At 48.0% G+C, this 21,707-nt stretch overlaps 1 protein-coding gene across 2 annotated transcripts in view; it reads left to right on the forward strand.

Moving 5' to 3' along the window:
* LOC139543026 (bcl-2-like protein 1) overlaps positions 1-18,570 on the forward strand; it is a 48,089-nt gene extending 29,519 nt beyond the window's left edge. For both annotated transcript variants that reach the window (XM_071349124.1, XM_071349125.1), the window contains exon 3: positions 13,826-18,570. In XM_071349124.1, the coding sequence (XP_071205225.1) occupies positions 13,826-13,969 (144 nt within the window). In that variant the 3' untranslated portion in view covers positions 13,970-18,570. The remainder of the gene's footprint in view (positions 1-13,825) is intronic.
* The last annotated feature ends 3,137 nt before the right edge of the window (positions 18,571-21,707 follow it).

Consider the following 21,707-nt stretch of genomic DNA (forward strand, 5'->3'; position numbering starts at 1 on the left):
ATTGGTAGAGGAACTAGAGCAGTGGTCTGTGTGTGTTGGTAGAGGGACTAGAGCAGTGGTCTGTGTGTGTTGGTAGAGGAACTAGAGCAGTGGTCTGTGTGTTGGTAGAGGAACTAGAGCAGTGGTCTGTGTGTTGGTAGAGGAACTAGAGCAGTGGTCTGTGTGTTGGTAGAGGAACTAGAGCAGTGGTCTGTGTGTTGGTAGAGGAACTAGAGCAGTGGTCTGTGTGTTGGTAGAGGAACTAGGGCAGTGGTCTGTGTGTGTTGGTAGAGGAACTAGGGCAGTGGTCTGTTAGTTGGTAGAGGTACTAGAGCAGTGGTCTCTGTGTGTTGGTAGAGGAACTAGAGCAGTGGTCTGTGTGTTGGTAGAGGAACTAGGGCAGTGGTCTGTGTGTTGGTAGAGGAACTAGGGCAGTGGTCTGTGTGTTGGTAGAGGAACTAGAGCAGTGGTCTGTGTGTTGGTAGAGGAACTAGAGCAGTGGTCTGTGTGTTGGTAGAGGAACTAGAGCAGTGGTCTGTGTGTTGGTAGAGGAACTAGAGCAGTGGTCTGTGTGTTGGTAGAGGAACTAGGGCAGTGGTCTGTGTGTTGGTAGAGGGACTAGAGCAGTGGTCTGTGTGTGTTGGTAGAGGAACTAGAGCAGTGGTCTTGGGTGTGTGTGTTGGTAGAGGAACTAGAGCAGTGGTCTTGGGTCTGTTAGTTGGTAGAGGAACTAGAGCAGTGGTCTGTGTGTTGGTAGAGGAACTAGAGCAGTGGTCTGGGGTCTGTTAGTTGGTAGAGGAACTAGAGCAGTGGTCTGTGTGTTGGTAGAGGAACTAGGGCAGTGGTCTGTGTGTTGGTAGAGGAACTAGAGCAGTGGTCTGTGTGTGTTGGTAGAGGAACTAGAGCAGTGGTCTGTGTGTGTTGGTAGAGGAACTAGAGCAGTGGTCTGTGTGTTGGTAGAGGAACTAGAGCAGTGGTCTGTGTGTATTGGTAGAGGAACTAGAGCAGTGGTCTGTGTGTGTTGGTAGAGGAACTAGAGCAGTGGTCTGTGTGTTGGTAGAGGAACTAGAGCAGTGGTCTGTGTGTTGGTAGAGGAACTAGGGCAGTGGTCTGTGTGTTGGTAGAGGAACTAGGGCAGTGGTCTGTGTGTGTTGGTAGAGGAACTAGAGCAGTGGTCTGTGTGTGTGTTTTGGTGTATTCTCAGTGTAAACACTGTGGTTGCTGCTCTCTCTGCTCCAGTTCTGAGCTGGCTTAGTGTGGGAAATCAGGTCAGGATTCATTTCCCCATTGTCCCTCGGCCTCTCTCTGTCCCTCGGCCTCTCTCTGTCCCTCGGCCTCTCTCTGTCCCTCGGCCTGTTTTTTTATCTTACTTGCAGTTTCTCCATCTTTATTAGGTTGGCTGTATAGGCCTGCATTTCCTCCCCATTACCCCTCCCTCGGTCGCTCTCTCTCTCGGTCTCTGTGTGCGTGTATAGAAACTGATATCAGATTATGAGACTTCTATGCGATTAGTGTGGTAGCTGTGATCTATTAAACTGACATGGGGTGAGGGGCTACGGTGCCCAGCAAATATTCCAGAATCTGAAAGCGCTGTAATGAATATGATTAAGCTGACTTGTGATCATCATGGTCATTGTTGTTTCGAATTGGCGGCAATGTAATAAGAGCAATATTTGGTTCTCCCGATTGGCACAGCGTGGCTAAGGCACTGCATCTCCGTGCTAGAGGCATCAATACAGACCCTGGTTTGATTCCAGGCTGTATCACAACTGGACGTGATTGGGAGTCCCATAGGGCAGCGCACAATTGGCCCAGCGTCATTAGGGTTTTGCCGGGGTAGGCCGTCATTGCTCCTTCATGTGTAGACTAGTTAAATAAAGATTAAATACATTTTTTTTTTATATAAACGTTTTGTAAATAATCATTTGTTCTTAACTGACTTGCCTAGTTAAATAAAAATAAGTAAATGTTATAGGTGCATTTTAATGTTGTCTTTCCTCTCCTAGTCTCCTATCCCATTACACCCCTCACTCTCATGAATCTCTTCCTCTGTCACTCCATTATTTCTCTTTCTTTCTCTTTCTCTTTTCTTTTTTTTCTCTTTCTTTCTTTCCCTCTTTCTTTCTCTCCTTTCTTTTTTTTCTTCTATTTTCCCTTTTTTCTATTTTTCTTTCAACGGTTGCTGGTTTGAATCCCCGAGCCAACTAGGTCAGCCTGTGTAGCCTTCTCTAGCCTCGGCCTGCGTAGTCCCCTCTAGCCTCGGCCTGCGCAGTCCCCTCTAGCCTCGGCCTGCGCAGTCCCCTCTAGCCTCGGCCTGCGCAGTCCCCTCTAGCCTCGGCCTGCGCAGTCCCCTCTAGCCTCGGCCTGCGCAGTCCCCTCTAGCCTCGGCCTGCGCAGTCCCCTCTAGCCTCGGCCTGCGCAGTCCCCTCTAGCCTCGGCCTGCGTAGTCCCCTCTAGCCTCGGCCTGCGCAGTCCCCTCTAGCCTCTGCCTGCCCAGTCCCCTCTAGCCTCGGCCTGCGTAGTCCCCTCTAGCCTCGGCCTGCGCAGTCCCCTCTAGCCTCGGCCTGCGCAGTCCCCTCTAGCCTCGGCCTGCGCAGTCCCCTCTACCCTCGGCCTGCGCAGTCCCCTCTAGCCTCGGCCTGCGCAGTCCCCTCTAGCCTCGGCCTGCGCAGTCCCCTCTAGCCTCTGCCTGCGCAGTCCCCTCTAGCCTCTGCCTGCGCAGTCCCCTCTAGCCTCTGCCTGCGCAGTCCCCTCTAGCCTCTGCCTGCGCAGTCCCCTCTAGCCTCTGCCTGCGCAGTCCCCTCTAGCCTCTGCCTGCGCAGTCCCCTCTAGCCTCTGCCTGCGCAGTCCCCTCTAGCCTCTGCCTGCGCAGTCCCCTCTAGCCTCTGCCTGCGCAGTCCCCTCTAGCCTCGGCCTGCGCAGTCCCCTCTAGCCTCGGCCTGCGCAGTCCCCTCTAGCCGTCTCCCTGCGCAGTCCCCTCTAGCCGTCTCCCTGCGCAGTCCCCTCTAGCCTCGGCCTGCGCAGTCCCCTCTAGCCTCGGCCTGCGCAGTCCCCTCTAGCCTCGGCCTGCGTAGTCCCCTCGGCCTGCGTAGTCCCCTCTAGCCTCGGCCTGCGCAGTCCCCTCTAGCCTCGGCCTGCGCAGTCCCCTCTAGCCTCGGCCTGCGCAGTCCCCTCTAGCCTCGGCCTGCGCAGTCCCCTCTAGCCTCGGCCTGCGCAGTCCCCTCTAGCCTCGGCCTGCGCAGTCCCCTCGGCCTGCGTAGTCCCCTCTAGCCTCGGCCTGCGTAGTCCCCTCGGCCTGCGTAGTCCCCTCTAGCCTCGGCCTGCGCAGTCCCCTCTAGCCTCGGCCTGCGCAGTCCCCTCTAGCCTCGGCCTGCGCAGTCCCCTCTAGCCTCGGCCTGCGTAGTCCCCTCGGCCTGCGTAGTCCCCTCTAGCCTCGGCCTGCGTAGTCCCCTCTAGCCTCGGCCTGCGCAGTCCCCTCTAGCCTCGGCCTGCGTAGTCCCCTCGGCCTGCGTAGTCCCCTCTAGCCTCGGCCTGCGCAGTCCCCTCTAGCCTCGGCCTGCGCAGTCCCCTCTAGCCTCGGCCTGCGCAGTCCCCTCTAGCCTCGGCCTGCGCAGTCCCCTCGGCCTGCGCAGTCCCCTCTAGCCTCGGCCTGCGCAGTCCCCTCTAGCCTCGGCCTGCGCAGTCCCCTCTAGCCTCGGCCTGCGCAGTCCCCTCTAGCCTCGGCCTGCGTAGTCCCCTCGGCCTGCGCAGTCCCCTCTAGCCTCGGCCTGCGTAGTCCCCTCTAGCCTCGGCCTGCGCAGTCCCCTCTAGCCTCGGCCTGCGTAGTCCCCTCTAGCCTCGGCCTGCGTAGTCCCCTCTAGCCTCGGCCTGCGTAGTCCCCTCTAGCCTCGGCCTGCGTAGTCCCCTCTAGCCTCGGCCTGCGTAGTCCCCTCTAGCCTCGGCCTGCGTAGTCCCCTCTAGTGTTTAAAGAGGCGTGAATGGCAGAGTTGCTTAGTGTGGGTTGTTGTTTGTAATCAGTCACCAGTCTTTATGGCTACATAGTACTCTAGCTATTTGAGCAGGAGAAGTTAAAGGCAGAACAGAGCCTTGCTCTAGGGCTTTGCCAGGTGTATTAACCCCTCCCCATGCTGCAGTGTCCCGGTGCTCTAGGGCTTTGCCAGGTGTATTAACCCCTCCCCATGCTGCAGTGTCCCGGTGCTCTAGGGCTTTGCCAGGTGTATTAACCCCTCCCCATGCTGCAGTGTCCCGGTGCTCTAGGGCTTTGCCAGGTGTATTAACCCCTCCCCATGCTGCAGTGTCCCGGTGCTCTAGGGCTTTGCCAGGTGTATTAACCCCTCCCCATGCTGCAGTGTCCCGGTGCTCTAGGACTTTGCCAGGTGTATTAACCCCTCCCCATGCTGCAGTGTCCCGGTGCTCTAGGGCTTTGCCAGGTGTATTAACCCCTCCCCATGCTGCAGTGTCCCGGTGCTCTAGGGCTTTGCCAGGTGTATTAACCCCTCCCCATGCTGCAGTGTCCCGGTGCTCTAGGGCTTTGCCAGGTGTATTAACCCCTCCCCATGCTGCAGTGTCCCGGTGCTCTAGGGCTTTGCCAGGTGTATTAACCCCTCCCCATGCTGCAGTGTCCCGGTGCTCTAGGGCTTTGCCAGGTGTATTAACCCCTCCCCATGCTGCAGTGTCCCGGTGCTCTAGGGCTTTGCCAGGTGTATTAACCCCTCCCCATGCTGCAGTGTCCCGGTGCTCTATGGTTTGGCTCAAAGCCCGACCTTCACACTCTGGAGGATGACTCTGTGCCAGTTGTCATATGACCTTCTTTTACATTTATTGAACCTTTTATTTAACTTGGCAAGTCAGTTAAGAACAAATTGTTATTTACAATGACGGCCTACCCCGGCCAAACCTGGACGATGCTGGGTTGATTGTGCGCCGCCCTATGGGATGATCTGCTGACAGGCATGAGGAGTTGTTTTCTGAGGGTGGGACTGGGAGCAGTGTCTTAGCTGTCAACTTTAGCCTAGTCCTGCCCTGCCTGTGTGCATCACGATGGCAGATAAGAGGTCCAACTGTGGTCAATGTGAGTAATATTCAACATGTTTGACCAGCGGTAAAGATTAAAAGCTGTCCTTTGAGGTCACTCAAAAATGTAATCTAACGCAACAGTTTGTTTATCTGAGTTTACTCAACAAACAAGACGTACTGATGTGGAATTGCACTTTTGCCCCAGAAGCACAACACATCCAGTGTTTTCCTTATGACTCAGCAAAGGTCAGACTTTAACATCAGAGAGGCATGTCTGAGACATGAGGTGATAACTTATTACTCAAGTACTGGAATGATACAATCTAGAGGTCCTGCGTCATCACTGAAGAATGCAGAGTTTGACAGGAAATCCGTCCAGTGTGACCAAGGGGTTTTGCAACCTTCCATTATCTTTCGTTGGGCTGGTTTAAAGCGGAATCTGGCCTTTTTTGTTTTGTAGTTCTATTCAGAGGCTTCTGTGTTCCCAGGGCTATGCCAGTATTCTGTAATTCACAGAACTAGGCTAGCTGAACATTCTGGATTCCTTTCTGCATTTGAATGGAACACTCCCCAAGTAGCATTGTTTCAAGTCTGTTTGGTAACTGTGTTCCCTCTGCGTATTGTCTTTCAGCTTGCCAAACTGAGCTGAGGCCTCTATTCAAATAGACCTGCCCAGATCAGCTGAGGCTGAATTCTTTGAAAGGCTCTGGTCAATTCAGATTCTCTCTCTGGGGACCTACGGGCTCTAAATTATGAAGAGAAACACTTTAGTCTAAACCTCAAAACGATCTTAAATATTGCTTACATTCTCTAAAATAGCCCCTTTTCATTGATTAAGAGAAGAAGAAAAGAGAAGTATTCTGACTTAGTGTTTCACTAAGGAGACATTGTTAGAGGTCATGATGGTGGTGAAACACAGTGGGGTAACCTGTTAGAACTGACTCAGGGGCCGGTGGTGTTGCTGGTCCTTTCCTCCCAGCCATGTAGCTTTGGATAATCTATCAGACACACCGATCAGCTGCTCTCTGGTAACCGTGGCAACCGTATAATGAAATGGTTAATTTTTTTCCTTTGCCCCACGGACTTCTCCATCCCTTCTCTCTTCAGCTATCGATTACATTTTTTATTTTATTATTTTAAACAGAGGCTGGAGAACATCTTAGAGTGGCTGCTGCTTAGCACCTGCCATCTCTGGGGAACAAGTGGAAAACACTGGAGTGAGAGTAGGTTTAGGGCTAGGTATCTCACAGGGGACTGAGACAGAACCACTCAGACATGGAGAATGACAAACATTACAATGTGCCTGTGTGATTTACTACCAGTCATTTTAACATTTAGACCCCAGTTCACTAGAACGGTGTGGTTCTACAGTATGTGGACTGTGTCGGGGTGTGTGGTATAGTCATGCCTGGGCAGGTAGAATACACATGAGACCTCCGGAGATCAATAAGCACGGATGACTACAGGGTGGAGTATTATGCTGCTGCCTGCCATGATTACAGACCACAGGAAGCAGTGTAGAGCTGAGACAGACCTGGGCAGAGACATTGAAGATGAACCTAGATTATACGGTAGAAAGATGAGCCAGTGTGTTAAAAATCAAATGTATTTTATTAATATTCTTTCAGGGAGGCTGTTCAGGAGAGGGGAAGTATTATATTATATATCTTTTTTTAAGGCTTTTGGTTTCACCTGTCACTCATTCTTTATTTTGATATGCTTTAACACATCTGTTGTGTCATTGCAAACCGCCATCTTTATTTTCTACACCCACACCATTCCTGTCATTCCCCTTCGTGGTGTTCTCACAGGGAGCGATACTCTCTGTGGCTTCACCTCTCAGTGAAAGGGAGATACCTAATCAGTGGTACAACTGAATGCATTCATTAACCCACCATCTCTGCCATAATCTACGTCTTCGGCGCCCGGGGAACAGTGGGTTAACTGCCTTGCTCAGGGGCAGAACGACAGATTTTTACCTTGTCAGCTCAGGGATTCGGTTACCGGCCCAATGCTCTAACCACTTGGCTGACTTCAGAGTGCTGCTGATTCCTGTGCTGCAGTTAGCCTTACATGTTGACATTCCTTAGACTCTGCAGTTAGCCTTACATGTTGACATTCCTTAGACTCTGCAGTTAGCCTTACATGTTGACATTCCTTAGACTCTGCAGTTAGCCTCACATGTTGACATTCCTTAGACTCTGCAGTTAGCCTCACATGTTGACATTCCTTAGACTCTGCAGACAGTCTACAGTTAGCCTTACATGTTGACATTCCTTAGACTCTGCAGTTAGCCTCACATGTTGACATTCCTTAGACTCTGCAGTTAGCCTTACATGTTGACATTCCTTAGACTCTGCAGTTAGCCTTACATGTTGACATTCCTTAGACTCTGCAGTTAGCCTTACATGTTGACATTCCTTAGACTCTGCAGACAGACTGCAGTTAGCCTTACATGTTGACATTCCTTAGACTCTGCAGACAGACTGCAGTTAGCCTTACATGTTGACATTCCTTAGACTCTGCAGACAGACTGCAGTTAGCCTTACATGTTGACATTCCTTAGACTCTGCAGTTAGCCTTACATGTTGACATTCCTTAGACTCTGCAGACAGACTGCAGTTAGCCTTACATGTTGACATTCCTTAGACTCTGCAGTTAGCCTTACATGTTGACATTCCTTAGACTCTGCAGACAGTCTACAGTTAGCCTTACATGTTGACATTCCTTAGACTCTGCAGACAGACTGCAGTTAGCCTTACATGTTGACATTCCTTAGACTCTGCAGTTAGCCTCACATGTTGACATTCCTTAGACTCTGCAGTTAGCCTCACATGTTGACATTCCTTAGACTGCAGACAGTCTACAGTTAGCCTTACATGTTGACATTCCTTAGACTCTGCAGTTAGCCTCACATGTTGACATTCCTTAGACTCTGCAGTTAGCCTTACATGTTGACATTCCTTAGACTCTGCAGTTAGCCTTACATGTTGACATTCCTTAGACTCTGCAGTTAGCCTTACATGTTGACATTCCTTAGACTCTGCAGACAGACTGCAGTTAGCCTTACATGTTGACATTCCTTAGACTCTGCAGTTAGCCTTACATGTTGACATTCCTTAGACTCTGCAGTTAGCCTTACATGTTGACATTCCTTAGACTCTGCAGACAGACTGCAGTTAGCCTTACATGTTGACATTCCTTAGACTCTGCAGACAGACTGCAGTTAGCCTTACATGTTGACATTCCTTAGACTCTGCAGACAGACTGCAGTTAGCCTTACATGTTGACATTCCTTAGACTCTGCAGTTAGCCTTACATGTTGACATTCCTTAGACTCTGCAGACAGACTGCAGTTAGCCTTACATGTTGACATTCCTTAGACTCTGCAGTTAGCCTTACATGTTGACATTCCTTAGACTCTGCAGACAGTCTACAGTTAGCCTTACATGTTGACATTCCTTAGACTCTGCAGACAGTCTACAGTTAGCCTTACATGTTGACATTCCTTAGACTCTGCAGACAGACTACAGACTTCACCTACTGTAGTTTGGTCTGGCTGTGGTGGGTTTGTTTGGACAGTGTTTGCACCGGAATCATTGAGTGATGAATGTGAACACTATGGGTGTAATATACAGTATTCATTGCAGTGGGTTTGTATCAGTAGGTCTACTCTGCAGGGAGGGTCAGACCTCAGCTAACTAGCACTGCCAGAGACAGACACTGCTGTTGGCCTACAGAAAAACACTGCCAGAGACAGACACTACTGTTGGCCTACAGATAAACACTGCCAGACAGACACTGCTGTTGGCCTACAGATAAACACTGCCAGAGACAGACACTGCTGTTGGCCTACAGATAAACACTGCCAGAGACAGACACTGCTGTTGGCCTACAGATAAACACTGCCAGAGACAGACACTGCTGTTGGCCTACAGATAAACACTGCCAGAGACAGACACTGCTGTTGGCCTACAGATAAACACTGCCAGAGACAGACACTGCTGTTGGCCTACAGATAAACACTGCCAGAGACAGACACTGCTGTTTGGCCTACAGATAAACACTGCCAGAGACAGACACTGCTGTTTGGCCTACATTCCTTAGACTCTGCAGACAGTCTACAGTTAGCCTTACATGTTGACATTCCTTAGACTCTGCAGACAGACTGCAGTTAGCCTTACATGTTGACATTCCTTAGACTCTGCAGTTAGCCTCACATGTTGACATTCCTTAGACTCTGCAGTTAGCCTCACATGTTGACATTCCTTAGACTGCAGACAGTCTACAGTTAGCCTTACATGTTGACATTCCTTAGACTCTGCAGTTAGCCTCACATGTTGACATTCCTTAGACTCTGCAGTTAGCCTTACATGTTGACATTCCTTAGACTCTGCAGTTAGCCTTACATGTTGACATTCCTTAGACTCTGCAGTTAGCCTTACATGTTGACATTCCTTAGACTCTGCAGACAGACTGCAGTTAGCCTTACATGTTGACATTCCTTAGACTCTGCAGTTAGCCTTACATGTTGACATTCCTTAGACTCTGCAGTTAGCCTTACATGTTGACATTCCTTAGACTCTGCAGACAGACTGCAGTTAGCCTTACATGTTGACATTCCTTAGACTCTGCAGACAGACTGCAGTTAGCCTTACATGTTGACATTCCTTAGACTCTGCAGACAGACTGCAGTTAGCCTTACATGTTGACATTCCTTAGACTCTGCAGTTAGCCTTACATGTTGACATTCCTTAGACTCTGCAGACAGACTGCAGTTAGCCTTACATGTTGACATTCCTTAGACTCTGCAGTTAGCCTTACATGTTGACATTCCTTAGACTCTGCAGACAGTCTACAGTTAGCCTTACATGTTGACATTCCTTAGACTCTGCAGACAGTCTACAGTTAGCCTTACATGTTGACATTCCTTAGACTCTGCAGACAGACTACAGACTTCACCTACTGTAGTTTGGTCTGGCTGTGGTGGGTTTGTTTGGACAGTGTTTGCACCGGAATCATTGAGTGATGAATGTGAACACTATGGGTGTAATATACAGTATTCATTGCAGTGGGTTTGTATCAGTAGGTCTACTCTGCAGGGAGGGTCAGACCTCAGCTAACTAGCACTGCCAGAGACAGACACTGCTGTTGGCCTACAGAAAAACACTGCCAGAGACAGACACTACTGTTGGCCTACAGATAAACACTGCCAGACAGACACTGCTGTTGGCCTACAGATAAACACTGCCAGAGACAGACACTGCTGTTGGCCTACAGATAAACACTGCCAGAGACAGACACTGCTGTTGGCCTACAGATAAACACTGCCAGAGACAGACACTGCTGTTGGCCTACAGATAAACACTGCCAGAGACAGACACTGCTGTTGGCCTACAGATAAACACTGCCAGAGACAGACACTGCTGTTGGCCTACAGATAAACACTGCCAGAGACAGACACTGCTGTTTGGCCTACAGATAAACACTGCCAGAGACAGACACTGCTGTTTGGCCTACAGATAAACACTGCCAGAGACAGACACTGCTGTTGGCCTACAGATAAACACTGCCAGAGACAGACACTGCTGTTGGCCTACAGATAAACACTGCCAGACAGACACTGCTGTTGGCCTACAGATAAACACTGCCAGAGACAGACACTGCTGTTGGCCTACAGATAAACACTGCCAGACAGACACTGCTGTTGGCCTACAGATAAACACTGCCAGAGACAGACACTGCTGTTGGCCTACAGATAAACACTGCCAGACAGACATAATACTGTAGACCAGGGAGGGGCGACTCCAGTCCTCGGAGGCCGAAGTCATGTCACACTTTATCCCCATCCTTAGCAAACACAGCAATTTTTTTTACTATACTGAACAAAAATAGAAACGCAACGTGCAACAATTTCTCTAAAATTAAGTTGGAGGTGGCTTATGGTAGAGAAATTAACATGAAATTCTCTGGCAACAGCTCTGGTGGACATTCCTGCGGTCAGCATGGCAATTACACGCTCCCTCAACATGACAGCTGTGGCATTGTGTTGTGTGACAAAACTGCACATCTTAGTGGCCTCTTATTGTCCCCAGCACAAGGTGCACCTGTGTAAGGATCGTGCCGCTTAATCAGCTTCTTGATATGCCACCCCTGTCAGGTGGATGGATTATCTTGGCAAAGGAGAAATGCTCACTAACAAGGATGTAAAACAACATTTGAGAGAAATCAGCTTTTTGTGCGTATGAAACGATTATTTCAGCTCATTTTATTTTTATTTTATTTCAGCTCATGAAACATGGGATTGACACTTTACATGTTGCGTTTATATATTTTTGTTCAGTATAATTGCGTTCTAAACTGAAGATCATGATTAGGTGATTATTGGAGTCAGGTGTGTTAGCTGGGGCTGGGGCCGAAGTGTGACACCAATCAGGTCCCCGAGGACTGGAGTCGCCCCCCCCTGGTCTACAGTATTATATCTGTCTGGCAGTGTTTATCTGTAGGCCAACAGTAGTGTCTGTCTCTGGCAGTGTTTATCTGTAGGCCAACAGCAGTGTCTGTCTCTGGCAGTGTTTATCTGTAGGCCAACAGTAGTGTCTGTCTCTGGCAGTGTTTATCTGTAGGCCAACAGCAGTGTCTGTCTCTGGCAGTGTTTATCTGTAGGCCAACAGCAGTGTCTGTCTCTGGCAGTGTTTATCTGTAGGCCAACAGCAGTGTCTGTCTGGCAGTGTTTATCTGTAGGCCAACAGTAGTGTCTGTCTCTGGCAGTGTTTATCTGTAGGCCAACAGTAGTGTCTGTCTCTGGCAGTGCTAGCTAGCTGAGGTCTTCAGGACTGATGAATAGACGTTGAATTGACGCCTGTGCCCAGTGTGCTGTTATCTGACCCTGCCATGCCCCGCCCCCGCTTTTTACCAGACACCTTCACAGCTATGACGTCAGTCACAAATCCTGTTAAGTGAAACACAGCCGTCTTGGCTATTTTAATGCTGTTTCTGTGCTTCCGTCTTCCCGGCTCCATTGTTAAGTATTCTTCTGTATTTGAATGAGTGATGACGGTATCACCCTGTTAGAGAGGAAGGAAGAGAGTGGTGTGGGAGATGTGCACACCACCCATCTGTAATCAAAGCAACATGTTTGGAATGTCTCTGGAATGACTCTATCTTACTTTCATTCCAGCAGCGGGACAAAGACTCTCTGTCTGACCATCTGAATGTTAAGTTACGAAGGTTACACAAATAGAAATGTCAACTACTTGGTTTATATAGTCATCAGTCTTGATATTAGATTGTTTGAGAACTATTTGTTTTACTGGCCAGTTAAGTCCACTATTCACTCACTGCACTGAAAACAACCTCAGCCAGCCGGAACATCAGTGCCAGATGGAATCGGATGAATCATCCAATGTGAGCTTCTTCCCTCTTGTGGCTGTAGCCAGAAGTGCAGACCTTTATGTCAGCGTTCTGGCACGTTCTCTCAAATGATTTACTGGAAGGGGTGGGCTCAAGATGACCCTGATGGTGAGGAGAATGTCAACAGTGAAAGGGATTCACTTTGGGGTTACTGCTGTTCCACACAGGGGGGGGTTACTGCTGTTCCACACAGGGGGGGGTTACTGCTGTTCCACACAGGGGGGGTTACTGCTGTTCCACACAGGGGGGGTTACTGCTGTTCCACACAGGGGGGGTTACTGCTGTTCCACACAGGGGGGTTACTGCTGTTCCACACAGGGGGGGGTTACTGCTGTTCCACACAGGGGGGGGTTACTGCTGTTCCACACAGGGGGGGGTTACTGCTGTTCCACACAGGGGGGGTTACTGCTGTTCCACACAGGGGGGGTTACTGCTGTTCCACACAGGGGGGTTACTGCTGTTCCACACAGGGGGGGGTTACTGCTGTTCCACACAGGGGGGGGTTACTGCTGTTCCACACAGGGGGGGTTACTGCTGTTCCACACAGGGGGGGTTACTGCTGTTCCACACAGGGGGGGTTACTGCTGTTCCACACAGGGGGGTTACTGCTGTTCCACACATGGGGGGGTTACTGCTGTTCCACACATGGGGGGGTTACTGCTGTTCCACACAGGGGGGTTACTGCTGTTCCACACAGGGGGGTTACTGCTGTTCCACACAGGGGGGGGGGTTACTGCTGTTCCACACAGGGGGGGGTTACTGCTGTTCCACACAGGGGGGGGTTACTGCTGTTCCACACAGGGGGGGGTTACTGCTGTTCCACACAGGGGGGGTTACTGCTGTTCCACACAGGGGGGGGGGGTACTGCTGTTCCACACAGGGGGGTTACTGCTGTTCCACACAGGGGGGGTTACTGCTGTTCCACACAGGGGGGGGGTTACTGCTGTTCCACACATGGGGGGGTTACTGTTCCACACAGGGGGGGGTTACTGCTGTTCCACACAGGGGGGTTACTGCTGTTCCACACAGGGGGGGGTTACTGCTGTTCCACACAGGGGGGGGGGGGGGGTTACTGCTGTTCCACACAGGGGGGGTTACTGCTGTTCCACACAGGGGGGGGGGGTACTGCTGTTCCACACAGGGGGGGTTACTGCTGTTCCACACAGGGGGGGGTTACTGCTGTTCCACACAGGGGGGGGTTACTGCTGTTCCACACAGGGGGGGGTTACTGCTGTTCCACACAGGGGGGTTACTGCTGTTCCACACAGGGAGGTTTTCTTGTTGTGGACGTGCTGGAAACATTTATTTGGCTCTGATTTTAAAATAAGTGAATTATATAATAAAGGTATAGTCATTTTAGGTTTTGTTTTGGGTTATACCTCATTTTGTTCACCAACTCCCTTCTCTCTATCTCCAGGACCGGTTTGCAGAGATCTTTGGGATGGACGCTGCAGCCGAGAGCAGGAAGTCTCAGGAGAGCTTTAAGAAGTGGCTTCTGGCGGGGATGACCCTGGTCACAGGAGTCGTCGTAGGGTCACTCTTCGCTCAGAAACGCCTGTGAGGACGACAGCCACAACAGACGCCATCTTGTAGGCGGGGAAATGAAGGAATTGGTTGACTTTTCTTATTTCTCCTTTAATTTCCAAGAAAATACATTATGTTTGAATCTTACATCCCACCATACACTGAGGACTCTGACAAACTGTTGAAGAGAGCGTGATGGTCACTTATGTTACCCTCATCAAAGACCTCCCTGCAACACCCTAAAACACAAGAAAATGGAGGGAGGAATCTAGAAGTGTCTTGGGCCAAACCTTCCTCTTTTTCCTTTTGTCTACTCTTTCCTGTTGACCTTTTCTCCAATTGCTGTATTAATTAGTTTTTACAAATGTAAAAGTGATTCAGAAACAAGCTAGCGCATCATATTAGGCGCATTGGCCTGAAATTAGTGAGGTAATTTAATTTGTCGTGTGTTGTTCATTGGTTTGTTTTTATTTTGTATTTTTTTTTACCATTAAAACCCACGTGATCATTTCCTGTTGTGATGGTGGTCAAATACCTGGCACACAGAACACACAACGTGCACAACAAACCACTAGCCAGTGACGAAGATTATTTATCTAGCTGCTGGGGATAGAGGCTCAGTTGGAGAAAACGTTCAGTATTTAAAACTTACAACACAACCTTGTGATCATTTTAGCTAATAAGATTGAAGATGAATGAAGCAGAAACCTTATTTAGTGAGATTACAGATTGAGACTTCTGACGTTCATATAGATAGATCTAAGACATGAGAAAATGTTGTCAGGCCAACTTCAAGGTCGGACCCCTTCAACCTGCCACCTCTGTCTGCCTTAGTTTTCACACGTGGCACATTCATTTCTGATCTCCTTCCTGTCACATCAGCTGATGGCGTGCGTCACTCAACCTGCTGTTCAGAGCACACCTGTCAAACCTAGTCGACAGAGACTGAGGAAAACGATTCCTTGGTTTCCAAACGTCTTTAATTTAAACACAGCGTCAGTAAGTCAGGAGGGTGTTTGTAGTCTGGCGTTTTCATAGTGTCACGCTCTGTGAGCTGTCAGTTAGCTTCATTCAGGCGGAAGTAGGAGGATGAGAAGGAGGGTGGGAGGAGAGAGGCGAGACGGGTGCAACGCCCCACCCACATTCTGACCCTCTGCTTCAGGGAACGGCGTCCTAGGGAAGTAGGGCTCCTCTTGTGTGACCGGTAGACGGTTGTAAACCCAGCCTTTGAGACTTTGCAGCGGTGTCCTGCGTTTCAAAACTGGAATGAGGTCTCACTTGCTGTGGTTTTTCCACATTTTATTTGAACAGTGTAGCAGACCTGTGTTAAACTTTAGAGACATGTCAACGTTTATATGCTTTATTTTATGTCAAAGCCCTGTTAGTTTATAGTTTATTTACCCCACGTTTGCTATGCATTTCCTGCTTAATATTGTTGATTTAAAATCTTATGTTTTTTTTGCCTGCTTTTCTCAATTGCAGATTTAATAACTTGGGTTTCATCAGGAAACATTTATCCGACTGCCAACACCCTCCAAGCAGCTCATACAGTACCGGGCCCTCCAGTGTATTTAGTTACAGTACCAGGCCCTCCAGTGTATTTAGTTACAGTACCGGGCCCTCCAGTGTATTTAGTTACAGTACCGGGCCCTCCAGTGTATTTAGTTACAGTACCGGGCCCTCCAGTGTATTTAGTTACAGTACCGGGCCCTCCAGTGTATTTAGTTACAGTACCGGGCCCTCCAGTGTATTTAGTTACAGTACCGGGCCCTCCAGTGTATTTAGTTACAGTACCGGGCCCTCCAGTGTATTTAGTTACAGTACCGGGCCCTCCAGTGTATTTAGTTACAATACCGGTACTGGGCCCTCCAGTGTATTTAGTTACAGTACCGGTACTGGGCCCTCCAGTGTATTTAGTTACAGTACCGGGCCCTCCAGTGTATTTAGTTACAGTACCGGGCCCTCCAGTGTATTTAGTTACAGTACCGGGCCCTCCAGTGTATTTAGTTACAGTACCGGGCCCTCCAGTGTATTTAGTTACAATACCGGTACTGGGCCCTCCAGTGTATTTAGTTACAATACCGGTACTGGGCCCTCCAGTGTATTTAGTTACAGTACCGGGCCCTCCAGTGTATTTAGTTACAATACCGGTACCGGGCCCTCGAGTGTATTTAGTTACAGTACCGGGCCCTCCAGTGTATTTAGTTACAGTACCGGGACCTCCAGTGTATTTAATTACAATACCAGTACTGGGCCCTCCAGTGTATTTAGTTACAATACCGGTACTGGGCCCTCCAGTGTATTTAGTTACGGTACTGGGCCCTCCAGTGTATTTAGTTACAATACCGGTACCGGGCCCTCGAGTGTATTTAGTTACAGTACCGGTACTGGGCCCTCCAGGGTATTTAGTTCCAGTACCAGTACTGGGCCCTCCAGTGTATTTAGTTACAGTACCGGGCCCTCCAGGGTATTTAGTTCCAGTACTGGGCCCTCCAGGGTATTTAGTACCAGTACTGGGCCCTCCAGTGTATTTAGTTCCAGTACTGGGCCCTTCAGGGTATTTAGTTCCAGTACTGGGCCCTCCAGGGTATTTAGTACCAGTACTGGGCCCTTCAGGGTATTTAGTACCAGTACTAGGCCCTCCAGGGTATTTAGTACCAGTACTGGGCCCTCCAGGGTATTTAGTACCAGTACTGGGCCCTTCAGGGTATTTAGTTCCAGTACTGGGCCCTTCAGGGTATTTAGTTCCAGTACTGGGCCCTTCAGGGTATTTAGTTCCAGTACCGGGCCCTTCAGGGTATTTAGTTCCAGTACCGGGCCCTCCAGTGTATTTAGTTCCAGTACTGGGCCCTTCAGGGTATTTAGTTCCAGTACTGGGCCCTTCAGGGTATTTAGTTCCAGTACCAGTACTGGGCCCTCCAGGGTATTTAGTTCTAGTACGAGGCCCTCCAGTGTATTTAGTTCCAGTACCGGGCCCTCCAGAGTATTTAGTTAACAACAGTTTGTTCAGGTCCACCGTCACCCTGCTTAGGATCTTGATGCTCTCCTCTCCTAATTATTTTCTGTTTGATATCTCAAGAACACCATATTATTTGATTCTCTGGGGACAAGGTTTTCTCTTTACTTATGAATATACTATAGATCAGGGCTCTGTTCCTGGAGAGCAACCATCCTGCAGGTTCTCACTCCAACCCTGTTCCTGGAGAGCAACCATCCTGTAGGTTTACACTCCAACCCTGTTCCTGGAGAGCAACCATCCTGTAGGTTTTCACTCCAACCCTGTTCCTGGAGAGCTACTGTCCTGTAGGTTTACACTCCAACCCTAATGTAGCACACCTGAATTGAATTATCTGGTTGATAAGCTGAATCAGGTTAGTTACAGCTGGGGTTGGAGTGAAAACCTGCAGGATGGTTGCTCTCCAGGAACAGGGTTAGAGTGTAAACCTACAGGATGGTTGCTCTCCAGGAACAGGGTTGGAGTGAAAACCTACAGGACGGTAGCTCTCCAGGAACAGGGTTGGAGTGTAAACCTACAGGATGGTTGCTCTCCAGGAACAGGGTTGGAGTGAAAACCTACAGGATGGTTGCTCTCCAGGAACAGGGTTGGAGTGAGAACTTGCAGGATGGTTGCTCTCCAGGCAAGAAGCTGGCCACGTTGCTCCAAACATCAAATTTCAAAGTGTATCGCTCCATTTCTCCAAACGTTAAGGGTTCAGTCTAGGGATTCATTCTGAATGGTTAAGGTAAGTGTTAAGGTTTGGGGATATTGTCCTCAACTGGGATCGAACACACAGCCTTCTGATCCAGAGTCATGGGATTTTGGCCATCCACAACACCCTGGCAAAACCCAGGCCTACTTGATGGTAATAGTGCTCACTGTTGTCCCTAGTGGCCGGTTTTGAAGGCACTTCCCAACATTTTAGGACGTGGATCAACGTCCAATTTCGACACCAAACTTGAACGACCTGGCTGCTCCAGGAACAGGGTGGGAGAGCCCTGCTATAGATGAATACCTGCCAACTGATCATGAACCATTTCATCACAGACCTGATTTGATTATACATTCCAAGACAGTAATATATGTTTCTAGTGTGTGCCCCACAAAACGCTAGCCTGGATGCCAGTCTAATCCACTAGCCTGGGTGCCAGTCTGTTACTGCTCTCTTGCCGACTCCTTATAGAATTGTCAAAACCAGGCTAACAAAAAGCTGCTTGCGGGCTTTTCCTGCAATGTGATCTTTGTCACATGAAGAAATTCCCTCCGTGTGTGTGTGCATTCGTGTTGTATGGAAAAGGTTTTGCAGGAGGCATAAGAATGAATTGAAGCAGCATTGACACTATGTACTAGTTGTTTAAACCATCATTAGAATAGTATCATAGTTACTAACATTAAAAAAAAAACAGCGAGCTGACTTTGATGTTATTTATGATATTTGGTGTAAAGTGTCCCTTCAAATTGCCTTATTAAATTCCATATTTGCATTGATGTGTACTTTCTATTTCATTGTTAATGTTTTGGGTTTTAACTGCTAATAGAATATTGAGAGGGTAAAGGAGGAAAACAATGCCATGTCTAATGGTCTGTTTCTATGTCTTAGATTACATGCAACTGAATAAAAGACCAATGTGGAACATGGAGAGATTTCAGAGTTTTCATTTTGGGAGGGATGAGGGGAAAAGGCCAGAAGACATCATTTGAGGAAAACTCAAACGTTCATGACTTTTGATCTAGTTGTTGAACATGTTAAAGTAGGACAGAATTTTCAACCAACTTCAATTCCAGACTCCATTCAAGACAACCAATGTCTGCTAAACGTCCGTGTCTAGTTGCAGGGGATTCGTTTGAATTTAGAAGTAATCCAACCATGTGTACGCCGCCATCTTGTCTTTAAAAAAAATCTTCTCTCATTGATTGAGACGGGTGAGTGTTCACCCCAAAGTCTCACATGTAATGACACTCATGTGTCTTGATCAATGACCGAAGATTTGAAATAGACAAGAATGCGACTTACACATTGTCAAACAAACCCCCTGCAACTAGACATGGATGTTTAGAAGACATTGGTTGTCTTCCAAGTCGGGAATTGTGGAAGTATCGCCAAGTTAAGGTTGGTCGAAAATTTCCTGTGCTATGCCAAACAGTACGTATCCTGTAACTGCTAATGCAGCATCACATTATCCCTTTACAATCTGTTAGCTAGACTTGATCCTAAAGGAGAGAACATCCAAATGAATATATTATTCTGTAAATTCATTTAACACCCCCAGTTGACAACATTTTGAGCAGTAATGCAATGGTTCATTGGATCAGTCTAAAACTTTGCACATACACTGCTGCCATCTAGTAGCCAAAATCTAAATAGTGCCTAGACTTCTCGTTCCAAGGTTTTTCTTTAATTTTACTATGTTGGAAAAGCATTCCAGGTGAAGCTGGTTGAGAGAATGCCAAGAGTGTGAAAAGCTGTCAAGGCAATGGGTGTCTACTTCGAAGAATCTGAAATCTAAAATACACTTTGATTTGTTTAACACGTTTTTTGGTTACTACATGATTCCATATGTGTTATTTCATAGTTTTGATGTCTTCACTATTATTCTACAATGTAGAAAATAGTCAAATCTAATAAAAACCTTGAATGAGTAGGCGTGTCCAAACTTTTGACTGGTACTGTACATCGGTTTTATTATAAATGAATATGCACCCATTGATTCTTGAAGAATATAACTTATAAATAAATGCCTCATGAGCTTAGTTCAACTTTCGTGCCCCATCGGAACCCAAAATGAGCTTATTTTACTCCAATGTTTATAAACAAAGTAAATGTAAACAAACAATATATAACTTCATGGTTAAAACTATAATTTTGACATCATGGATGGGCAGTCTTTGCATCCATCTATGAATTTGAGAGTGGTTACATATCTCCAGCCCCATCCCTCAGCTTTTTACCAAAACAGGGATGGGGAGGAGGCTTTGTTCGTTTTTCAATTGCTGATTGCTGCCTTAACAGGCTTGATGCTGTCCCTTACCTAAAATTAGTCCTAACATTGCAATGAATAGCAGTATTTTCTGTAGAAAATTATTAGATTATGCTTGTAGTAGAGAGTATAGATGACAAACAAGTTAAAGATCAGGTACGGTCGGAGGCTCTGAGCATCATCACTACAAGTAAGGAAAGCACACAAAAAGGTACAAGGTTTGATTTTATTTTTTTGTTGTCATTGAGTAATAATCTTTTGATACATAAATGCTACAATGAACCATTTTATAGTGGAAATTCCCTTTTGTGAGAACTGAAAATGCTGCCTTAAAAGGGATTCTCCGGTACTTCTGTATACTTTTTCGACAGTAGTTCTGAAAGTAGCGCTCACGAGCAAAAGTGGTCCCGAAAATGATGTAATACATTGCATACACTACATGACCAAAAGTATGTGGACACCTGCGCGTCAAACATCTCATTCCAAAATCACGGGCATTAATATGGAGTTGGTCCCCCTTTGCTACTATAACAGCCTCTACTCTTCTGAGAAGGCTTTCCACTAGATGTTGGAACATTGCTGCGAGGACTTGCTTCCATTCAGCTAGGAGCATTAGTGAGGTGGGGCACTGGTCTTGGGCGATTAGGCCTGGCTTGCAGTCGGCGTTCCAATTCATCCCAAAGGTCTTTGATGGGGTTTAGGGCAGGGCTCTGTGCAGGCCAGTCAAGTTCTTCCACACCGATCTCGACAAACCATTTCTGTATGGACCTCGATTTGTTTTTGGGGGCATTGTCATGCTGAAACAGGAAAGGGCCTTCCCGCAAACTGTTGCCACAAAGTTGGAAGCACAGAATCGTCTAGACTGTCATTGTATACTGTAGCGTTAAGATTTCCCTTCACTGGAACTAAGGGAACCATGAAAACCAGCCCCAGACCATTATTCCTCTTCCACCACAATTTACAGTTGGCACTATGCACTCTGGCAGGTAGCGTTCTCAAGGCATCCGCCAAACCCAGATTTGTGCGTCGGACTGCCAGATGGTGAAACGTGATTAATCACTCCAGAGAACATGTTTCCACTGCTCCAGAGTCCAATAGCGGCAAGCTTTACACCACTCCAGCTGATTCTTGGCATTGCACGTGGTGATCTTAGGCTTGTGTGCTGCTGCTCGGGCCATGGAAACCCATTTCATGAAGCTCCCGACAAACAGTTATTGTGCTGACGTTGCTTCCAGAGGCAGTTTGTAACTCGATAGTGAGTGTTGCAACCGAGGACAGACAATTTTTACGCGCTTCAGCACTCGGCGGTCCCGTTCTGTGAGCTTGTGTGGCCTACCACTTCGTGGCTGAGCCGTTGTTGCTCCTAGACGTTTCCACTTCACAATAACAGCACTTACAGTTGACCTGGAGCAGCTCTAGCAGGGCAGAAATTTGACAAACTGACTTGTTGGAAAGGTGGCATCCTATGACGGTGCCACGTTGAAGGTCACTGAGCTCTTCAGTAAGGCCATTCTACTGCCAATGTTTTACTCTATGGAGATTGCATGGCTGTGTGCTCGATTTAATACACCTGCACGTGGCTGAAAGGGGTGTCCACATAATTTTGTGTATATAGTGTACGTGCAGATACAGTTGAAGTCGGAAGTTTACATACACTTAAGTTGGAGTCATTACAACTCGTTTTTCATCCACTCCATAAATTTCTTGTTAACTAACTATAGTTTTGGCAAGTCGGTTAGGACATCTACTTTGTGCATGACACAAGTAATTTTTCCAACAATTGTTTACAGATTATTTCA

The sequence above is a fragment of the Salvelinus alpinus genome, chromosome 17 (assembly GCF_045679555.1).
Source record: "Salvelinus alpinus chromosome 17, SLU_Salpinus.1, whole genome shotgun sequence".
In the NCBI taxonomy this organism is placed as follows: domain Eukaryota; kingdom Metazoa; phylum Chordata; class Actinopteri; order Salmoniformes; family Salmonidae; genus Salvelinus; species Salvelinus alpinus.